This window comes from Parasteatoda tepidariorum, chromosome 1, assembly GCF_982258835.1.
Source record: "Parasteatoda tepidariorum strain Cologne lab strain chromosome 1, Ptep-v5.0, whole genome shotgun sequence".
Classification (NCBI taxonomy): Eukaryota; Metazoa; Arthropoda; class Arachnida; order Araneae; family Theridiidae; genus Parasteatoda; species Parasteatoda tepidariorum.
In genome coordinates this window covers 59,302,859-59,325,156 of record NC_141755.1, presented here as the reverse complement: position 1 = coordinate 59,325,156, position 22,298 = coordinate 59,302,859, and the positions used below count along the sequence as shown (strand labels likewise).

Sequence of the window (22,298 nt, the reverse complement as noted above, 5' to 3'; positions counted from 1 at the left end):
ATGGCTGTACTTGGCTGTAAAAATTAAAAATTAAAACACTTTCAAGTCTTTGCACAAAACATCTTGTTTTAATAATGACTTGGAATGTATGTTTTGAATGAAATGTAATACTTACATATACACTAAGAAAGAAAAGTATGGTTTAAACTACCAGAATATGATATCATTTTCTGTTTTTCTAGATCTATGGGAACACCAAAAAGCACGGTTATTTTAATCTTAAGAGTTTTGGTAATGATTTTTTGGTGAAATTCATAATGAAGTATTGCATTATAATATATATGTTAAAATTTGGTATTTTTATTTTGATAGCTTAGATCATGGCATAAAAAATACCGAATTAATACTTTAAATGCTGCGTTGTTGTTGACGCATGCCTGTTTTAAGCAGAGGGGGTGCGATTATTCATGTTTTTCCAGCGGCGCCATCTATGGCTAAGAATTCAACTTCTGCCACACCATACGTCACAACGCTTACCATAGGGCGGGCCCATTTATACATCCATTCATTCAACCACAGATCGTAATTTTGACCTGAATCAGAGAACGATCGATCTCCAATCCAGTACCCCCAGAAGTATTGACTTGTTATGGGAACATGGGACTTTTGCGACTCGACAGATTTAACGCGCATCAGTCACTATACAACACGGGGAGTCTTCGGCCGGTGGGATTCGAACCCACGAAATCTCGGACATGAGTACAGTGCCCCATCGACCAGGCTATCCCGGCCAAATGCTGCGTACTTAGGTTTTATTAACCTTAACACCTAAACTATGCATTTTTTTTTTATTTTATTTCTGAAAATGAAATATTGTTACAGTAGAGTACCGTAACTTTACCCGAACTGTTTTCTCCATGTAGAAATATAGTTGCATTAAATTTTTAATGAATTGAACTTTAAATGTAAGTAAGAATAAAAAATACTAGAGGAAAAAGCAATAAAATTTCTAGTTTAACTTATGACTGCTAACTTATAATGTAGACAATTTTTGTCCGTTATTTTGTGTTACAGAAACAAACCTAAAATGTTTACTTCCAAGGTTTAAGCGGCATAACTGACACAGGATGCATGTACACTCTCTAGCTTACAAAATTCTGAAAACAATCACGAAGACTCAGCTCAATAGACAAATTGAGTAAACTAAAATACCTAACTACCTAATTGCAAAAACACCTAATTGCAGCTCTTAATCTCGCAAAATAACGTTACCTAGAATAATATTTCCGTCGGAGATAGTTTTACGTTGACAAGGCACATTGAAATTAAAATATTATGTAAATTAACTATCGTATAAGCAATATTCTACTGAGCAAATAGCCTCTTGAGTGAAAAACTTATTTTGTTGAAAACAACCTTCTTTCGCGCTACATTATTTGCGTGTCACATTTGGGTTTCCTTCTGTGATTTCGACCACCTGATAGGAAACAAAATCTCAAGCGACCTTCGGTGAGATATTTTGATTAAATATAGAAATGGTTAAATTTTATGTGAAAAAAGCATTTATATACATAAATTGTTTACTTTACCTCTTAGTTGTTTTAAATTGATTACCATAATATCTGTGACAGCTACTCTAACTAGTTTAGTACAAAGATGCTTTTAGAAAGTGTTAAACAAATCTATAACTAAAAATCTAGCCGTATCACGGCTAGTTTTAATCGCCAGTAAATCAGAAAGTGATGGGTTTTTTTCTAAAACATAAAAGGATCTTTTTAAAATAAAAACATAAATTTTTGTAGAAATAATATTTACTCAATCCGTAACTCATCTAAATGTTTCGTAATTTGTTGTAGTATCCAACTTTAAACAAGTACGAGTAACTTTTTATTTAATTTGTTTCCTGCTCTAAATTTAATTAGTTCCATTTCCTAATTTAACCATCTTAAACTAGTCTAGACTTTTGATAAAATTGGAAGTGTAATTCACCTTAAATTGCAAGGTTAGAAGGAGAGAGAAAAATCAATTTCCCCCTCCAATCGATTGGCCCAGAACACTTGTGAATTCTTTTGCTTCCACAAACTCTGTACAACAGCTTAAATCTGGAGTCTTGGCTTATAAATAAAGAATAGAAGCTGCGTAGAAATCTCGAGTCTACTGTCCATGCCAGTTCATCCGCCAAATATATTCAGGTACCATTCAGTTAGAAGGAGAGTTTATTTTGGTCATTTCCTCAACGTGGTCCCGCTTCAGTTTATAATACATTTTCTTACTAAGCTTCAATAACTTCTTACTCTCCAAGCGTATTATATATTTAGAGACCATCCTGCTCTATGGCTTAGTGTGTCATAATGTATGGATAGAATGTTACTCTCCCAATTCCCTTTGGTCTTTATTGTTTTTCCGAACTAACACCCTCTTTACATTTATTCCATAAATAAAACATACAGATAAAAATAATAACAGTAAATTGTCGGGTTTTGATTATTTTTTTACGTTAATTCTTTTGTTTAAAAAAAAACAAAATTGGCTGAATTTTAATGTTATACCTGATCATAAAATAGTATTTCAAGTGACTTTTGGATAAAATTGCTTACGAATTCGAAATTGATTTATGTGAAAGGAATAATAATTTTATTCTCGGAAAAGGAAAGGAAAGTTAATTGTAAAGTAAATAGTAATAGAAAAAATAAATTCTAGTAGATACGTGTTAAAATTGCTGAAGGTAAAAATTATTAATACTGAGACGTAATAATTTCAATTATTTTCAAAATTAAATTAGTTTTTAAGGTTTTTAAATTTTTGCAAAACTACCTCATGATGAACTGTGAGCAAATTTCGCATACTTTTTAAATTGCACATTTAGTACAAAAAATGCAAGAGTCTGCATGTTATTTAAGGAAAAATTTTTAAAAATGCATCCCGAATCCTCTTAAAAAAGCATTATTAAAAGGAAAAATAATGTATCATGAGTTACACAGAAGCATTTTATGGATATTTGATTTCATTAAATACACCTTAAGGGGAATAGGTAGGGCATACATCAATAATGTTAAAACTTACCTTTTTCGATGAACCTTTTCTAAGAAACTACTTATGATATCGCTTTCAAATTTCTTTTAGGGATATTTGAGATTACGTCAGTTGTATGCTGTGATAATGCTTTAGCATTAGCTTTGATACTTTTTTATTTATGAAAGATTTTTGCTCAAAAATGATTAAACTTTTCAAGAAATTAAAATTTTTTAGTCGATAATTTTTTGAAAAAAAATTCTGGCAAGTATATGTGTTAACATTTATTACAGTGTTAACATGTATATATAAATATTCTGCGAAAAAATACTGAAGCAATATCTTGTTTAGATGCTGAAAAAGGATAAATCGAAAAAGGTAGTTTTAGCATTATTGGCATATGACTTAACAACTTCCTTTACGACTAGTTTAATTTATCATATTTGTCTAGACGCTTAACTAAAGAGCTTACTAGTCAGCTGGCTTGTTTTGTCTGAAAAGCTAAACATTCCGTTTATGAATCGACAAGCAAGATTGCCTTAGTATGTATGGGAATATCAAACAGGCTCTGGAATTTTGCTAATATATTGTCTTACATACATATTGTCTTTGCTTACTCTGAAAACTATATAACATATAATGTGCAGCAAACTATGTGTTATATTCTTATTTCTGTAAGGACAGTTAAAAAATATTTCAATTCCATTTTCATGTGAAAAATTATTTTGATTTCGATATAAATTTTTTTTTCCTAGAAAAATAAATGTATGTTTAATAGTATGAATGATTTTACCTTTGGTGTTAAGCTATTCTATTAAATGTGTTAAATTATTCAATTAAAAATAGTTGTAATTTATTTTTAATAGTTTTAATATTTAATCGCAGTTTTAATAAAACTTACATAGTTTGATTTCTCTCTCTTGTAAAGTTCAAACTTTCTCAGTTTCGATTGAATTTCATTTTTTTTCTACATGCATTAGAGTACATCAATCCACTTTTCCATCAATCCATCAATCCACATCATATACTTTTATTTCTTAGTCGAAAAACAAAAAAAGGCCAAAAATAAAAGTCTAAAAACAAATACTTTTATTTCAATTGCTTCTTATTACCAAAATTGACTAAGCAATTAAAAAATAAAAAATAATAATAATACATTCCTTATTGATATAAGATAACTTAATTAAAAATTACAGAAATTGCTTTTGGACCAATTTATTGCAACATACACTATATAAATTCAAATTTATTAATAACTAGAAAAAAACAATGTCTTATTACGAACACACTTTTTATGCACCATGTTATTTTTATTATAGGATTTAAACATGTTTTGCATTTTAAATTATACAACTATCAATTTAAAAAATAAAACATTTAATATCAAGTGTAACATACATTATTATTACATTTGATGAATACACTACGTTATTACATTAGATGATTTATTTATTTACATTTTTAATTTTTTTCTTAATTTCAATCATAAAAACAATATTACGATTCTTTCCGTCTACACCAGACAAGTCTTATAAGGTTCCACAAAATATCTGAAATAAAAAAAAGAAATCACTATCATGATAAAATTTTACCAACACATTATTTGAATAAGGTAGATTAAATACCATTAATTTAAAATCAATGAAGCTTTCAGGTATCCCTTAGAAACCTTGATTACAGTTTTATGATTACACTAATACTATACACTAATGAAAGATGGGAGGCAAATTTGGTTTTTTAATTTTTATGTTTGGACTGGAATTTGCTTTAGAAATTTTTTTTGTATTTATAAATTAAGACTATTGGAAATGAAACTATATTGAAAAATTATTAAGGTAAACTTTCATACTTTCTACCATTGTAGAAAAGTAATGTATCAGTAGATAAATGTGAAGTAAAGATTAAAAGCATCAATAGTTAACTTTGAATAATAATAAACAAAATATTATGTAAATCATCATAAACCAAATAACAGAGGGGATAAATATAGAAACAGATATGAGGATTGGGAATTTGTATTTTTAAAAATTACTTTTTATAGATTATATTACTAACCTTTTTTTTAAAAAAAACATTTCAATAATTTCCGAAAAAATGCGCAACTCTGTGAGACGAGTGAGACTCTGTGAGGTGAATATTTTCTAGTATTTTTTGAGTTTTCACAAACTTGCTTTAAAATAAGCTTTTCGAAAATTGAAAGAATTCTTAGGTAAGAATTAAATAATTATTCCTCAAATAAAAAGGAATGAAAAAAATAATTTTTTTCAAGTAATCGAATGTATGTTTTGGCGATCAGCAAAAATAAAGATTAAAAAGCAAGATTACAGTTTAAAAATAAAGAAATACAATTTCTTTATCTTATATTAGTGCAAAAAAGTTTGTCGAGTTGCTTGGCGGATATTTTAAAACGAATCTTTTCACAAGGAGAAATCGTTATATACATAAAAATCGAAATTATTTCTATCAAAAGTAATCCAAATAACTTATAATAATTTTCTTAGTTAAAAACGAATAAATATTCTAAAAGAAAATTTATCTAGAAAATAATTTACTGAAGTTACTGCCACAAAAATGATATGCAGGCTGCTGTTATGGTACATCATCTGCATTGAGATGGACATTTCACCTTGTGAAAGTATTTCTAATGTTTAATTTAAAACGAAATATTATTTTTAAACTGCAAAACCTGCTCCGTTTCAGCAATGAAAAATTTCATCTGATCATTCTCTTCATCAATGTGGCAGTCTTTTTTATTTACATTTGTAAACATCATCGCATAGAATTGAAACGTCATAAAAAGCAAACGATTTGATTGGTTAAGTGTGAGCTGCTCTTATTATTAATTTATGCAATTTATCTCTCAGTGGAGAGAAACAGTTGCTGATATTTCGGGCAATTGTGATTTCCATATCTCACGAGGATTTTCGAACAATTTTTGTTAAAAGTGGAGGATACACTTGCGCTTACGGTTGACTTGCCGGTTTCGTTGCCGATAATTATCTTCGTGTGATATACCTATTAGGGATATTCATTTGGTGACGCCATACTGCACGAATACGTTGATCATTCAGATAGTCTAGCAAAATGAATTAAAGTATTGCAAAACGTGAAACAAACAATTTTTTCATTTGAGATATAAGCTACCACTGAGCTTCCACTAAGCTTCCACTGAGTTAACGAAAAAATTGCATTTGGGAGGATCGTAGAATAGCTCACCCCGTGGCATTTGTTTTTTTTAAAAATCTCGCCATGTAAGTTTTTGAACTCTGGTCAAACTAGGTTTCCGGAAGATACTTCGAAGAGATTATTTTAAACACCCAATAATACCACCAAAATTATTAAACCTGAATGGTTATTTGGTTATATATAACCTATATATTGGTTATATATATATTGACTATATTGTTTATATATAACCAATTGGTATACCTACGAGAAAGTTGGATTTCGTTAGAAAAGAGGTAAAAGGGTCTATTTTTTTCGCCATTTATGATTCTGATCTCCTGCGGTTAGAATCATCATTATTATATTATTTTTTGAGCGTTATTTCATTTATTACCCTTATTATTTCACTTTTTAATATTTTTGGGTAGACTATATTTGAGGGTGCCCCTTGATTCTCGCCAAGCTGTGATCACGGTTGATCGCCAAGCTGGGAGATGTTGAAACCCAATCGTAATTCTGATTGGTTTGAATTTTAGCAGTTTCAAAATGTTCAACGGTATATGTAATTTCAGAGGTCCGTTAGTTCTACGTTGGATACCGGCTGGTAAGGTTACTTTTGCTTCTGGTCAATAAGATCGGAGGTATGTGGACAGTTATGAAAAGGGACTTTAGAAAAAAATGTGTGGAAGATATTATATCAAGTAGTTCTATTTCACAAAAGCATTTTTTCACATTCTTTTAAACAATTTCTGTTAATTCCAACATCTGATGACATTTTATTTCAATTTTTTTTTAGTATTACTTACTTAAATGTATGGATCCAGTTTTTTTTCTGCAGACTATATGAAATAACAGAAATTAGCGTTGTTTTTCGTAAAATGTTATACAAACTGTAACAAAATAACATCAAAACGTTTCTGCTGCATGAAAGGCTGGTAATACAATTAAGATATTCTTTGTTTTTGAAAAATGCATTCAAATTTGTATTGTACTATATGTTATTTATGAGGCAGAAGCCAATAGAAACTAAGTGGCGCTAAATGGCAACACAAGACACTGAAACATTTTATTGAATACTTTAAAGTTGTTTTTCACAAAATATATTTTCCTGTACAATTTGAAAAATGTGTGGTTCATCATTATATTGTTCTCTGCCATTCATAAGTAACTAATATAATTGTTACAACCTAGGAGGAAAAAAAAGAAAGTAACAAAAATCCGAAATTTTTCTGTAGGGCTGAAATGATTTACATAATGTATTACTGAAAATTAAAAAATACAATTATACGAAAATAAAATTGAATAATGTGCACAGCGAAAAACAAATCTGTTAAAATTGCTGCATTGATTGATAATGATATTTCAGGTAGAAAAATTCCGGTTAAAAAGACTAAATTATACCGTCCTTAAAATATTCCTTTGGTAATTTTTCCGTTTGTATAATAAATATTCTGTTTTCCAAAATTATAGTTCTTATTGCCACACATTTATTAAAAAATACAAATTTGAAAAGTAAATTTTACTAAATATTTGCTGCGTCTTGCTATAAGGGGTCATGATCAAGTGATCAAGTTTTAAAATATTTATCAAAATATATCACATTTTATAAAACCATATTTTTATTGCTAATTTTACCAAAATCATTGCTTAAAGTGCTTTGGTAAAAATCTAATATTTTTGGCGTTCTCATAGAACCATAAAAATGGAAAATTTTACCATATTCTCTCCTTTAGTTTAAGAAGAAATACTGCCATTACTGACTCTTGCGCCAATAAAAACGCAAATAGTTTGCCATGAGCCATGTTGGCTCAGGGGATAGAGCGCTCACCTTCCAATAAAGCGAACCGAGTAAGAATTCCACCAATGACTGGTCGTTACGAACTCCGCATGTGACTCGCACAGACCACAGTGCTGACGCAAAATACCCTAAGTGGTAAACGGATCATGGGTTAGAGTCTCTTTGCCATCAGGCTAACCATAGGAGGTTTTCGTGGTTTTCCTCTCCATGTAATGCATTTGATGTTTAGTTTCATCAAAAAGTACTCCACGAAAGAATATTTCTCCCAGCACTTGATCCAGGAGTTGCCTCGTCTTCTGGAATGAGTTCAAAATTACAAGTATACGGGTTCGAGCATTGGTAGTCGTAAACCCACAATTAACCGTTCAATGACGGTTATAAAATAAAATAATTAACTATAGTACCATATCCTGGTAGTTTCGAATATAACTTTTTCTCAGTGTAATAAATATACGAGTACTATACCTTTTTTTAAAAAAAATGCATATTATAAATAACTATTCCCATATATATGCTAATGATTCAACTTATTTTACAGTCAATAATATCATTCCTAATCTAGTATGTTTACTTTTGACTCTATTTCCAAATAATCTCACTTTATTTTCTTCAGATGTTCCTCAACTTAATCTCAGACTCGGAAGCAAGCTCCGTCATTCAAATATTCTAGAAGGAAATGATGTTTATTTCGAATGTAATATCAGAGCAAATCCATGGGTTTCAGAAACTGGATGGCGATTTGAAGGCCGTGAATTGGTCACAAATATTTCAGCTGGAGTTATTGTGAGCAACCAATCTCTGGTACTTCAAAAAGTTCACCGAACCAACAGGGGGAGATATAGCTGCACTGCCACAAACAGCGAAGGAATGGGAGAAAGCAATCATGTATATTTAAGAGTGCAATGTAAGTTCTTTAAAACTACGATTAAGTTTAAGAAATTAAATCTTAAGAAATTAGATACTCTAATGCATTTAATAGTTAAGAATGGTGTAGTTTTACTTTGAAACTTCCTCATGGTAAGCAATGAGTTATTTTCAGAAACAACTCTTGCATTTATTTTCAAAAACATTTTCTTTAAATATTATATTCTTCTAAAATAATTTAAATCAAGTTTCTCTTAAATTCTGAAGTTTTGAAGTTTGACATTCAAGTCAGTAATTCAAGTAATGTATTTTTGTAAGACGAATGAATTTAAAGGGGTTTGAAACATAAAAATCTTGTAAATACAGGAATTAATTTTATTCTTTGGAAAAAAAAATATTGCTGGTAGTTTTCCATGAAATTGCGAAAAGATTATTTTTTTTATCGGAATTTAATCCGAAAATAGGATTTTGTTAAGTTTTTCTTTTCACTTTTTTTTTTTTTCTTCGATCTACTTTTCAAGTAGATCGAAATATATTTCTTTTTATCCGTGATCATTTTTTAACACTTTTTTTCTTAAAATTAAAAGTATTTACTCGTTTTTTTGGGAATTAATAGAAATATTTTCATGATGCTTAGAAAGTACATATTTTAGATATTAAATTTTAATATGTCTTTAAGAACTGAATAGCTTTGTTGCCAGTTTCATTGTATTTTTTTTAAAAGGAAGAAAATGCGCAATTTTTGAAAGAAGATTTTTTTTATTTATTTAACCATTTATTGATGTTGACAGTGAAAATTAATATGAGAAAAAAATTGAAATTTAAAATGAAATATTATTTTTTTAGTATTGGAGTATAAAGTTTAATTTTTTTTTTAAAAAATGAAAATACATTAATATTTTTAAGCTTAAATTACAGTAAATATCCGGCAAAAGAACAGTGAGCAAATTTGTCTCGAACTCATTTATAAAACATTTGTTGAAATATGTGCCGTGGTTATGGAGTACCGCAAAAGTAAAGTTTTTAAAACCATTACAGTAGATTCAATGGAAAGAGAATTCAATCGAAAAATAATTACTTAAAAAACACAAATATTACAAACATTGCTTTCTCTTAATGCAAATTGTAATACTCAAACCAAGCATCAGAGGTCAGTACATTGATCATTTAATTTTATTATGAATATATGAAGAATTATAAAATCACAAATTTTTGCGAAAATAAATACAATATAAAATAAATATGCCCACACTATATATAAAACGCGCTCTTATAATCCTGTAATTGTAGCAAAAAATAGTAGTTTCTTCGAAAAAGCAACTAGATAACAATCCCAAGATTTGACAAAAACTTTATTTTATTATAATTATGTATGAAAACTCCCTATTCTTTTTTGTATGTTTCCCTCTTTTTTGAGGAAAATAGGGTGATTAGAGGGAGAGAATTAAAACTTTTCTAAATGGGAAAGTGAGAGATTGCTACCGATGTATTTTTTCAAACTTAATCGAATTAAACCACTTACGAGACGATTGAACCTATAGTTTAAAAGTTTAAAGGTCTTATCTACACAAAATACAAACTTGTACTTGAACATAGATACCCATCTAGTATTACTATCCAAACAAGTGATACATCATTTCCTATAGTTCCTTCACATAGACTGAATGAGATAAAAGTTAAGTACTTTGTTAGTTTATACATATACAGGGTGTCCCAAAAGGTCGTTTACAAACTAAACATGCTGGTCTGTCATATCATGATGAACAAGATTTACATAGGAACTAGTGTCCGAAAATTAAAACTAAGACCGCTAGAGGGCGATAAGTGCAGGTTTGGAAAAATGATATCGATAGCGGTGTTAATGTGATTTTTATTATAAAGCATCATTTAATCACAGCAAATGCTCAAAATTCCTTCCATTCGCCACAATGCACGTTTCACAGCGTCGGCGCATGGATTCACGAACCCGTTCAAATTAGCCAGGAGTGTCACGGACACGTACTGCCGCTTCCGCGATCCTGGCGATAAGATCCATGTCCGATGTTACAGGTGTCTCGTACACTATGGACTTCATGTGTCTCCACAGGTAGAAATCCAGGGGAGTCAGGTCGGGGGATCGTGGCGGCCATGGGACTGGTCCGCCTCTACCGATCCAGCGATTAGGATAAATCCTATCGAGGTATTCTCGAACAGCTTAGCTAAAGTGGGCAGGAGCTCCATCATGCTGAAACCAGATGTTTCGGCGTGTAGCGGCTGGAACGTCACCCATCAGATCCGGCAAAACTCTTTCTAAAAAAATGCGATAGGAATTTCCGTCGTGGCGTTCAGATAGAAGGTAAGGGCCAATCAACATGTCACCGATAATACCAGCCCAAACGTTTACGATAAAACGTTGTTGATGTGCATGGGCACGTGTACATCTTGGGTTTTCATGCGCCCATACGTGCATGTTGTGCAGGTTCACGACACCATCCCGTGTAGAGCAGGATTCATCAGAAAACAAAATCCATGATTGAAAATCTGGCTGTGCGACCCGCTGTTGCAAATACCAGCGTGACAATGCAATGCGTTTGGGATAATCGTCAGCGCACAATGCCTGTACTTTTTGAAAGTGGTAAGGGTGTTGCATGTCATCGTGCAGTATGCGCATTATGGTGGAACGGGCTACACCCAAGACACGTTCGCCTTCTCGGAGACTTCTTTGCGGGTTGATGGCATATTCCTGTAACACGGTTTCCTCTACGACAGGTGTGCGTGCAGCACGTTCTCGACCGATGTGGCTACGTGCTACGAAAGCACCTGATTCACATAATCTGCGGTGCAATCGTCCAAACAAAACATGACTTGGCTGACGTCTGTTTGGGAAGCGCTCAAGGTACGTCCGTGCCGCGGCTCGTCCATTTCCATCAGCGGCGCCGTATACGTAATGCATGTCGGCCATTTCTGCGTTACTAAACTCATTCATCCTTCTCCTCCAACGTCCACGCCTGAAATGATTGTGTTTCCCACTCTCCCGTTTTCGTGCAATTATCGCCCTCTAGCTGTCGCAGTTTTAATTTTCGGACACATGTTCCTATGTAAATCTTGTTCATCATGATATGACAGACCAGCATGTTAAGTTTGTAAACGACCTTTTGGGACACCCTGTATATATATATATATATATATATATATATATATATATATATATATATATATATATATATATATGTGTGTATGTATATATATATATATATATATATATATATATATATATATATATATATATATATATATATATATATATATCGATAAAATAGAAAAGAAATGCATGGGAAACAAATACACGAATTTATTCAACTTTCAATGTTTCAATTTTTAAAAGTTGATTGTCCCATGATACTTCCAAATGGAAACTTCTTCTTTATCACTAAAATAATTATTCAAATTTATTAGGCGTTGAAGCTCCCAGTCTAGAGGAGATTAATTTTCATAGAAAAACTAAAAACTACTAAAGTTTTTCATAAAATTGAGTGTATATTTTATTGTTTTTGAATGGAAATTGTTTATTTTGCAATTTTTGTTTGTTTTGTTAGAAAAAAATAAATAAAGTATAGACCGAATTTAATAATTAAATGTATTTAAAAATTTCAATTGTTTTTAAGTGATTTTAAATCCTTAGGAAAAGCTTATGGTTAGGAAGCAAGGGCATCACTATAGGCTTTAAATAGCTATGAGCATATGGCAGACAATGCATTTAACAGATCACTACATAAAATTTCCGGAAAATGAATTAAGTAATTACTTTTCTCTTTTGGTATGGCGTTCTCAGCAGTTTGCTTTATACAAATATTCATTGCCACCCAAATTATTCATCATGAAATCTACGATGGACAATTCAAAACGTTACTTCTTGAATCCAAACACGGATGCAAGAATTCGAACTCACCCATGCCAAGTATTTGTGTTCCAATTTTCCATTGTTTGACTCCCTTTTCATACATTCGATCTTATTCCATCCTTTTGTGTAGCCATGGGTGCGTACTGCATCTGGAGAAGACGGGTTCTCAGCCGAAAGACAAAGACCCCTGAAGAATTGCCATTTTTAAAAGTTTAATTATTACGTCAAGTAGTGTGTGGGCGTAAAAGAGGGAAAGGGTGGAATTTACTCAGACGAAAAGAAATATAAGGGGTGGAGTTGAGGAAAATTGTTTGACGAGGAGTGAAGGGAACGTGGCCGGAAGTATTCGGTAGATGCTCTGCGGTGGCATTCATTAGCTAGAATAATAGAACCTGATGATTTTAGAACGACTCATTTGTTTCGAAAAGGCAAAACTTCAGGAAAAGAAGGTAATATTAAACTTCCGATTTTAAGAAGTGTGTTCTTTTCTTGTGAAAACTAAACGGAGCCAAACAATTGCTTAAAATGTGCCGCCAAGCATTGATATTGCCTGGTGTCAAACATTTGGCAGAGAAAATGACTCTCATTTAAATGCTGTGGAACATTTAGGATTCGATTTTCATTTCCTGTTACAGTGTTCTTTCTTCAAAATAGATACATTTTTAATTGGACGGCGTAATTCGTTCGTAACAGTTTCAGCTCGAAGGCGATTTATAATTTTTCTTTTTGATTAAGATTATATTTCATTTTTCAGAAAGAGCTAATTCAATTTTAATTGAGTTTCTTAAAAACAATTCAAATTTTCAAGATTAACTATTGTTCAAAATGCCAACCGATGGCAGATGATTTAATTTGTTAAGTGGTGATTATATTTTAATAATTTATTTGCTCCTAGCGTGTATTTGTAATGAAATGCGTGCTAATTTCGTTCATTACTTCAGATTTCTGTTTTCAATGATCTTTTCAGACCAATTATTTAATTAATCAATTAATTTTTGTTAATATTAATTAATATTATAATTAATTAATATTATAATTAATTAATATTATTATTAATTAATATTATTATAAATTAATATTATTATTAATATTATAATTATAATTAATAGTAGTTATTTAATTAATTATTTAATTAAAATTGAAAAACCAACAGAAGTTTAAAAAACCAAAATTGCACCCACTGCCAAAATTGCGCGAAAAGGTTAATGTCAGCATATAGTTTGTGATGAGAAATCCCTGATTAATATTTTATCAATAATTTTCTCTTATTTCAATCGATATCAATGCATATTTAACAAGTTTGTAAATTTGCCAAGTCTCTTAACAAGAGATATTTATTCAAAAATATAACGGGATTTCTAATGTAAAATGTAATGGCATGTTCTTTAAAGAAGGAAAAAACGTTATTTTTCTGTACTATTTGCTGCAACCTCTACGAATTTTTTTAAAGCATTTGCTTAGTGCAGTAAATACTGGAATATACATAAAAAAGCGAAATCGACACTTTTTTTCTTATTTGTTTGCCATACTTGGCTTGCATGAGACCTTTTGATCAGTTTACTTCGAATAAGTAATTTTGTTTACATTTGACTGATTACGTCTCTTGGCCTATAAAACTTTGCGTCCAGCATAAATATGTCTACAATATCAGTTTTTGGAATGAATATATCACCTATTAACCTATAACTTGAATGATATATATATATATATATATATATATATATATATATATATATATATATATATATATATATATATATATATATATATATATATATATATATATATATATATATAATTCATAAAGCGAAAGAAAATATCAAATATCTTCAGGAGTAATCCTTTGGTTCGAACAGTAAATAAATTTATTAAAATGTCTTTAAAATTGCTTTATAAAATTTGAATAAATTGTCCCCACATTGTTAGAATTTCATTCTAAAATTATGGTAAAATAAACGGCAGCAATCTGTTCATCCGATTAACCGTAAAGTTTAAGGTAAAGAACATTTTTCCCTTTACGGTTTTGAAACCGCTTACAACTAGTATGGTTTAAATACCATGAACACTTAACTATACAGTTTTTAAACTGCTAGAGTGGCTTTGAAATCGTAAAAAAGAAATTTATCTGGACCCCTATTCGGTCAGTCATGAGATTGACAGATTAGTCCTCTCTGCTATAATGCGTATCTAGGCCCACCAAAGTGGCCACATTTGGTGGGCCTAATTGGTGCGATAAAATTCAGGTAATTTAACCGTATTAGGTGAAAGCCGTTAAACTGTTTTTCTCACAGTTACCAATTTCTTATGTTTATTTGAATGCTTTGTTTGAATATAGTAAAATTACAATTAAATGAACTCATCAAAATTGTTATTTAACCATTTTTTCCGAGTAATTTCTAAAAGTTCAACTTAGTAAATTTGGAATTAATTGCTTGAATTTTAAATTATTGAACTTTAAATTGTGAATTAAAATTTATTAACTTATACAAAATAATATTATACAAAATAATATTCACATTTTTAGAACAATCAATAAATGATTTAAAAAGGAGAAGTTAAAAATTTTTTCCTAGGTCTGCACTACATTTACATTTTAGCATTACACTGCAAAAAATTGATATTTATTTAACTATGCAAAAATACCATTCTTTTTAGATTTTCAAAAGGTTTCTATATTTCTGGTTTATTTATTTATTTAAATGCTAAGAATGCAATTTTCAAAAATTCAAATATTTCGCAGAAAAGAACAAATACGATGAAAAGTAAGATTTGTTCATATTTTTCTCTTTATTTCAGAAATTTAAGCAAAAACATTAAAGTCAATCTGGAAATCAAGGTATTAACTCACATTTTATCAATAAAATTAAGAAGCTAAGGAAAATATACTAATGTTTGTATTACGGATGTTCATGACGTAAAAAAATAAAATAAAATTTAACTGTATGCATAAAGTGTATGGCATATAGATTTTAACATAAAATAATAATTTTTGTTGATGTAATTTCATTTATCTTATGTTACAAAAATAGGATAATTGTTAGTATTCGCCCTGTTTAAATTACTATGTATTACTTGTGTACTTATTCTTTTACATGTAATTTTTACGGATAATTTTTTTACTCATATAATTTAAATTTTCTAATTCTGCTCTGCTTCTAATTAGTTAGTTCTGTAATATATAAGTAATATTAGTAATATTAAAATTTTTACTAACAACTCATATAACTAAGCGGCAATGATTATCACGTATGGAAATATCTCTCATCGTATAAAAACACTTTTTTTTTCTAAAAACAATTGCTTCTAAAAAATCATTCTTCTATTTCTAATTTTTTTTTCCTGAAAATTGCACCTAGAATAATCATCCTTCATTACAGACTCACCAGTATGTAAAAAGGACCAGGAGACAACATATGGAGCTATGCTGCACTATCCAGTTCAAATACCTTGCGAAGTAGAAGCTGATCCAGACGATGTAGCTTTCAAATGGGAATTCAACAGTTCCACTGGAAATTTAGAGCTTGTACCTACTTATACTTCTGGAACGAAGAGTTTGGTTAACTACATTCCTCGATCAGAGAGTGATTTTGGTACTCTTCAGTGTTGGGGTCGCAACAGTGTCGGACAGCAGCGGGTGCCATGTCTCTTCTTTGTTATTCCAGCAGGTATTGATCGGTGGGTTATGCTTATAACCAACAGAGAATAGTAAAGCCATTAAACACAACTTTCACTTTTTACTTACTATGATCTATGATTACTACTTGCTGTGATAGTAAGATGAAGTTTTTTTTTTTTTTTTTTTTTTTTTAAGGACCGGGGTAGGTTGGTAGGGTGTTGGGCCCATTTCCAAGTGGTTCGGGAGTTCTATAAATATAATAGGCTAATCTTTAAAAATGGGATCAAATAGACTAATTGTTTGACTAGTTTAAACTTTTCTTGCCAAACTACTTTTTCTACATATATTATTAAATTTGTGGCTATATCTTGTTGAAATTAGACATTTTGGTTTTACTTTCATTTCAAACACACTATTTACAAAAAGTGGAAACTAGTGGAAAAAAGTTAATTTTCAAATTTTATGCAATTGCATAAGTATTTCACAGGTAAATTATAAATGTGATTTTTGATCTGTTCTAAGAGACTCCTCCCTCTGCTATTGTTACCAACCCTATCAGATCTAAACAATACTGATTATGTTACTTAATAAGCAGAAATGAATAGCAAGTAATTTTATTTCATGATGAGACTAATTCAGGCACGGAATGGCTTTCATCACTTTTTATTAATTTCCTTTAAGTGTAAATTTTTTTAAGCAGTGTCGTTCCTTACTATTTTTTAAAATAGTGAAATATATGTACATTAAGTATCAAAATGTATTTTTTAAGTCCTTCAGCTCATTATAAATGGTATAAGGCAGCAATATGTTTGGATTACATATTTGACTAATATGATTTAAATTAATACCACAAATTTAATCTAAAAGCAAATATTTTCAGTTGCATAAATTCTAGAATGTAGTCTGCATAACCTTCAAAATACGAAGAAAAGAAATTACAAAATGATAATTTATGAAGCATTTTGCCCTTTTCCAAGTACGTATTTTTAAAATGAAATAAATGTAGCTAAAATAGCTTTTAACCTTTCGAATATAACCTCTATCAAGATAAAAGAAAAATAAAGTCTCGTCCCATCCAGAATTTCTTTTTCGAAAAAGAGTAGTTTGGATATTGACAATTAGCATAAATCCATGAAACCGCAATAATGATTTTTCAAACCATCAGTAAACCTCAAGTGCGTGAGCATTAAGTTGACTACTCTAATACTACAAGTATCATTAAGGAATCAAGCGGAATGCTTGGCGTTACTTCGATTTTATCTTGTTTCAAATTCCTTTTTTTTTTGTACCACCACTTGCAAATGTTATCGGCCTATCGTTAGTAACGGTAATAAACCAGTAGCCCAGGATAGAGCTGTTGTACCAAAGATGGTAATGAGCAGAGGACTGTAATGGCATTTTAAACGTCATTGCATATGTGTGAATTGTATTCGCTTGGTAATGATCCGATCTCGACACACCTTTCCGCAAAGAGTGATTCCATTTCAGTCGCTGGGTAATGAACATACCCTATTCGTTAATTATTCTGACTGGCTGGATATCAGTTGCTGACATCGTTTTGGATGGAGAATTCTTTAGTTTGAGTTCACAATTTAGACTTCCTCTTTCTTTCTTCCATGCATTTTTAATCAGTTGTTTTGAGTACTGCTGAGAATATAGCTTAATAATAAAAATATTTGGAATGAATGTTTTTTTACGATTGAATATGTTGCATCACAAGAATCAGGGCTGAAAATTGGAATTTATTATATATATATATATATATATATATATATATATATATATATATATATATATATATATATATATATATATATATATATATATATATATATATATATATATATATATATATATATATATATATATATATATATATATATATATATATATATATATAATAAATAAGTAAATACAAGAAAACACGAAGAAAGTTAAGAAAAACAATAAGTTTCATTTATTGCGCTTAAGCTGCAAGTAAACAGAACTCATTAGATAAGTTCAAAATGATGAATAAAACAAAGAAAAATTATAGACATATAAAAAAAAGGGGGGGGATAATAAGTAAAAAATAACAAACAACAGTTTATGAAATATATATTTAAAAAAAAAATATGAAATTTTATTTGAAAAACCGGGAAAATAAACCCGGGAAAAAAAGATATAATCTTTTCTTCAGCCCACACGATTATATCCGCAAAACAGAGTGCTTTCTGATATTGTATCAATAAAGCCAAAGCAAAATGTATTAATACAATAGTGTGAGGAGCACTCAAAAAAATTTTTTATAAAAATAACAACAAATAAAATAGATCACAAAAAGTAAAAATAGCATGTAAAAACAGAAAATAAAATAAAATAAAAAGCATTTAAAAGGGATTATAAAGCGAGTAGCAAATTCAGATCAACTTACAAGGACAGAAAATTTTTCAAGAATGATTTAAAATGTTTTCGCAGAAAGATTGCCAGATTACAAAATATGAAAACAAAAGCGCAAATTGAGTGTAACAAGAGGGTTTTAAAGTGTCGTTCTTACTGCACTGCTGAAGTGATTTGTTATTCTGAGCTTTGATTTGTTAGTTACCAAGGATGGGCCCCAAATGGATGTGCGCAAGGCAATATTATACTGGATAATTTTAAAAATTGATCATAAATGTTTTTCAAAGATAGATGGTTATTTAAGAAAAAAATATAAAATAGAAAAGAGAAACATAAATTGCCTGTTTTGCAAATAATTTTAGCCGCGGATTTGCACAATATGGATTAGCACATAGAAAAATTATTTAAATTATCGAAGAAAAAAAAATTTAATAGATAATTTTAACACGGATTTGCCCAAAATGGATTTGCACATGGAAAATTTAACAAAAAAAAATTTTTTTTTGGCAGATAATTTTAGCCACGGATTTGCCCGAAATGGATTTGCACATGGAAAAATTGTATAAATTAATAAAGAAATTTTTAGCAATCAATTTTACCCACGGATTTGCCCGAAATGGATTTGCACATGAAAAAACTGTATAGATTAACAAAGGAAATAATTTAGTAAAGGAATTTTTAGTAAATACTTCTAACCACGGATTTGCCCATGGAAAATTATACAAATTAACAAAGAAATTATTTAGTAAATAATTTTGGCAATGGATTTACCTGAAATGGATTTGCACATCAGAAAATTATAAGAATTAACAACCAAAAAAAAATGTTTATTAAATATATCCACAAAAATATACGATTAATTCAGTGTTTTTATATAAAATTTTATTATTTTAGTTGGGTATTCGTTGTTTTTATCAAATTTTGAAATAGTTTATCGATTTGTTTTTTGGATAAATAAATATTACTACATATTCTTTTAATTCTGTTCATTTCATTAAAAGTGGTATTTAAATAGATGCTCCTAGAAACATTAGAATTCCAAGCAACTAGTTTATTAATATTAAAATTAAAATCATTTCTTTTATCGTATAAATCAACAACGCAGTCACTTATACAATACATCAATACATCCTCACACTATTGTATTAATATATTTTGCTTTGGCTTTATTGATACAATATCAGAAAGCACTCTGTTTTGCGGATATAATCGTGTGGGCTGAAGAAAAGATTATATCTTTTTTTTTCCCGGTTTTATTTTTCCGGTTTTTTAAATAAAATTTCATCCTTTTTTTTTTAATATATATTTCATAAACTGTTGTTTGTTATTTTTTACTTATTATTCCCCCCCCCCTTTTTTTTCTTCATATGTCAATAATTTTTCTTTGTTTTATTCTTCATTTTGAACTTATATATATATATATATATATAAATTTCTTACAGTGTGCTTACATGGAGTTCGGTATTAATATTTTCTTACGGCATGAAGTAAATTTTGAAAGTTAAAAAGTTGCTATAGTAACACTAATTTTGGAAGAGTTACCAGCTTATGGTTTTTGCCATTTAAACAGATGTTTATGGAAGAAACGTGAATATATTCTTGGTATAAACAAACTCTTTTTAAAAACTGTATTTAGGTAGTATGTAATGTAAAAGTTACATTTTTGTGCACATGTTTACGTTACATGTTAATACATGTTTATACTTCTTAGTGTGAATAAAAAAGAACTATAAGGAAGAACTATATAACTGCATCAATTACATATGACTCATCAAATCGATATCAAATAGCTAAATAATGCGGCATGAAGTAAATTTTAAAAGTTATAAAGTTGCTATAGTAACACTAATTTCGGAAGAGTTGCCTGTTTATGGTTTTTGCTATTTAAACAGCTATTTATGAAATAAATGTGTATGTATTCGTGGTATGAACAAACTCTTTATAAAAACTGTATTTAGGTAGTATGTAATATAAAAGTTACATTTTTGTGCACATGTTTACGTTACATGTTAATACGTGTTTATACTTCTTAGTATGAATAAAAAAGAGCTATGGAGAAGAACTATATAACTTCATCAATTACATATGACTCATCAAATCGATATCATATATCAAAATAAGAGGTATTTACTTTCAGAGCTAAAAGAACAAATTAAGATGACACATTTCAAAACTGTCTTCCCGCCTTCATAGCTAAAATCTGATGAAATGTTATTGATGCATGTCTTATGATAAAGGCGTACACTGCATGATAAAAGTTCATGTCTTATAAATGAGCCTCTCGTTCAGTGAACTGCAAACTCAGCACACGCAATAGCTTAGGAGAAATAATTCCAGAAAAGTGACCAGTACCTTCCCAGAAAACAATTAGTTGTCTTAAGAAAACACAAAACTCAACAAAGCAGAAAAAGAAAAGAGAAAAAAAAGAAGACAGACTCCCTAAGTGAAAAAAACGTATTTCACCGAATTTTTCTTTTTTTATTTTGCATTTAAATAAAATATCAATTCATTTTTTTTAAAAAAATTATTAGCTGTCACATCGTTATATAAATAAATTTCTTTTATGAAAACTACGATAAAAATATGTCCTACACTGTTCTCATTCTGTGAACTAACGACTCAGCACGTACAATGGCTAACAAGAAATTTCGTCAAAAAGTTCACTCTTTCGGAATTTCTATTCCAGAGATATCAGATTTATCTTGATTTTTTCCCAACAATTATCATGTCTGAAAATGAGTTTTTGTTGAACGATGTAGTAGGTTAATAATTTTAATAAATTTTAATAAAAAAATTTTTTTTCTCATATTCTAAAATAAATAAAATTCTTTTTCAGCTGATTTTTCAGACGTACAATAAAAAGTACTTTTTAAAAGCAATTTGAACGTCTGGTTTAAAATCAAAATTTTTTTTTAATTCCATTTAAAATGAAAACAATATCCACCAGTTTAGTTCCCTTTTCCGCAATTGAGTATTTTGGCAAGCAATTATTACCTTTAATTTACATATAAGTGTATATCAAATAACTTACTAGAAATGGTGAATGAATGACTTACTAGTATCATTTAATTCCAAAGCTTGTAAATGCTGTCAGTATTTTATTATTACAATACAGTTAATAAAGATTGTTGGGAACATTACCTTTTATTATTGGAATTTATTATTATTTTTTTAAAAGTTATTACGCATATTCCCAAAATATAATAATTCGAATTAATTCTTTTCAGAGCCACCACAACCAGTTCATAACTGCTCACTGACCGAAGAAACTGAGAATTCTTTTCGTATTATATGTATGGAAGGCAAAGATGGTGGCTTAAGCCAGCACTTCTTTATGGAAATCCGCGATATCGCTAGTAATGTTCTCCAACAAAATGTCTCGGCCCAAACTGCTGAGTTCATTGCCAGAGGACTTCTTCCGGGATCAATTTACACAGTTTCAATTTTTGCTACCAATGCTCGAGGTAGAAGTAAGCCGAACATCATACAAGCAACTACAGCTGCCTCACCTGAAAGTCAAACAAGACAAGGTAAGTCTGTTAAAATTACTGATTTAAAAACAAAAACAGGCATACATATATGTTTTTTTTTTAAATCAATAGTTTCTTCATATTCCAGTAGATGTTATACCATTTTTCTACGCT

General features: G+C 29.6%; 1 protein-coding gene across 1 annotated transcript in view; it reads left to right on the top strand.

Moving 5' to 3' along the window:
- Positions 1 to 22,298, top strand: part of LOC107445831 (kin of IRRE-like protein 3) — a 282,976-nt gene that overhangs the window by 232,244 nt on the left and 28,434 nt on the right. The window contains exons 6-8 of the mRNA XM_043040440.3: positions 8,529 to 8,819; positions 16,037 to 16,324; positions 21,882 to 22,184. Of these exons, the coding sequence (XP_042896374.1) occupies positions 8,529 to 8,819; positions 16,037 to 16,324; positions 21,882 to 22,184 (882 nt within the window). The remainder of the gene's footprint in view (positions 1 to 8,528; positions 8,820 to 16,036; positions 16,325 to 21,881; positions 22,185 to 22,298) is intronic.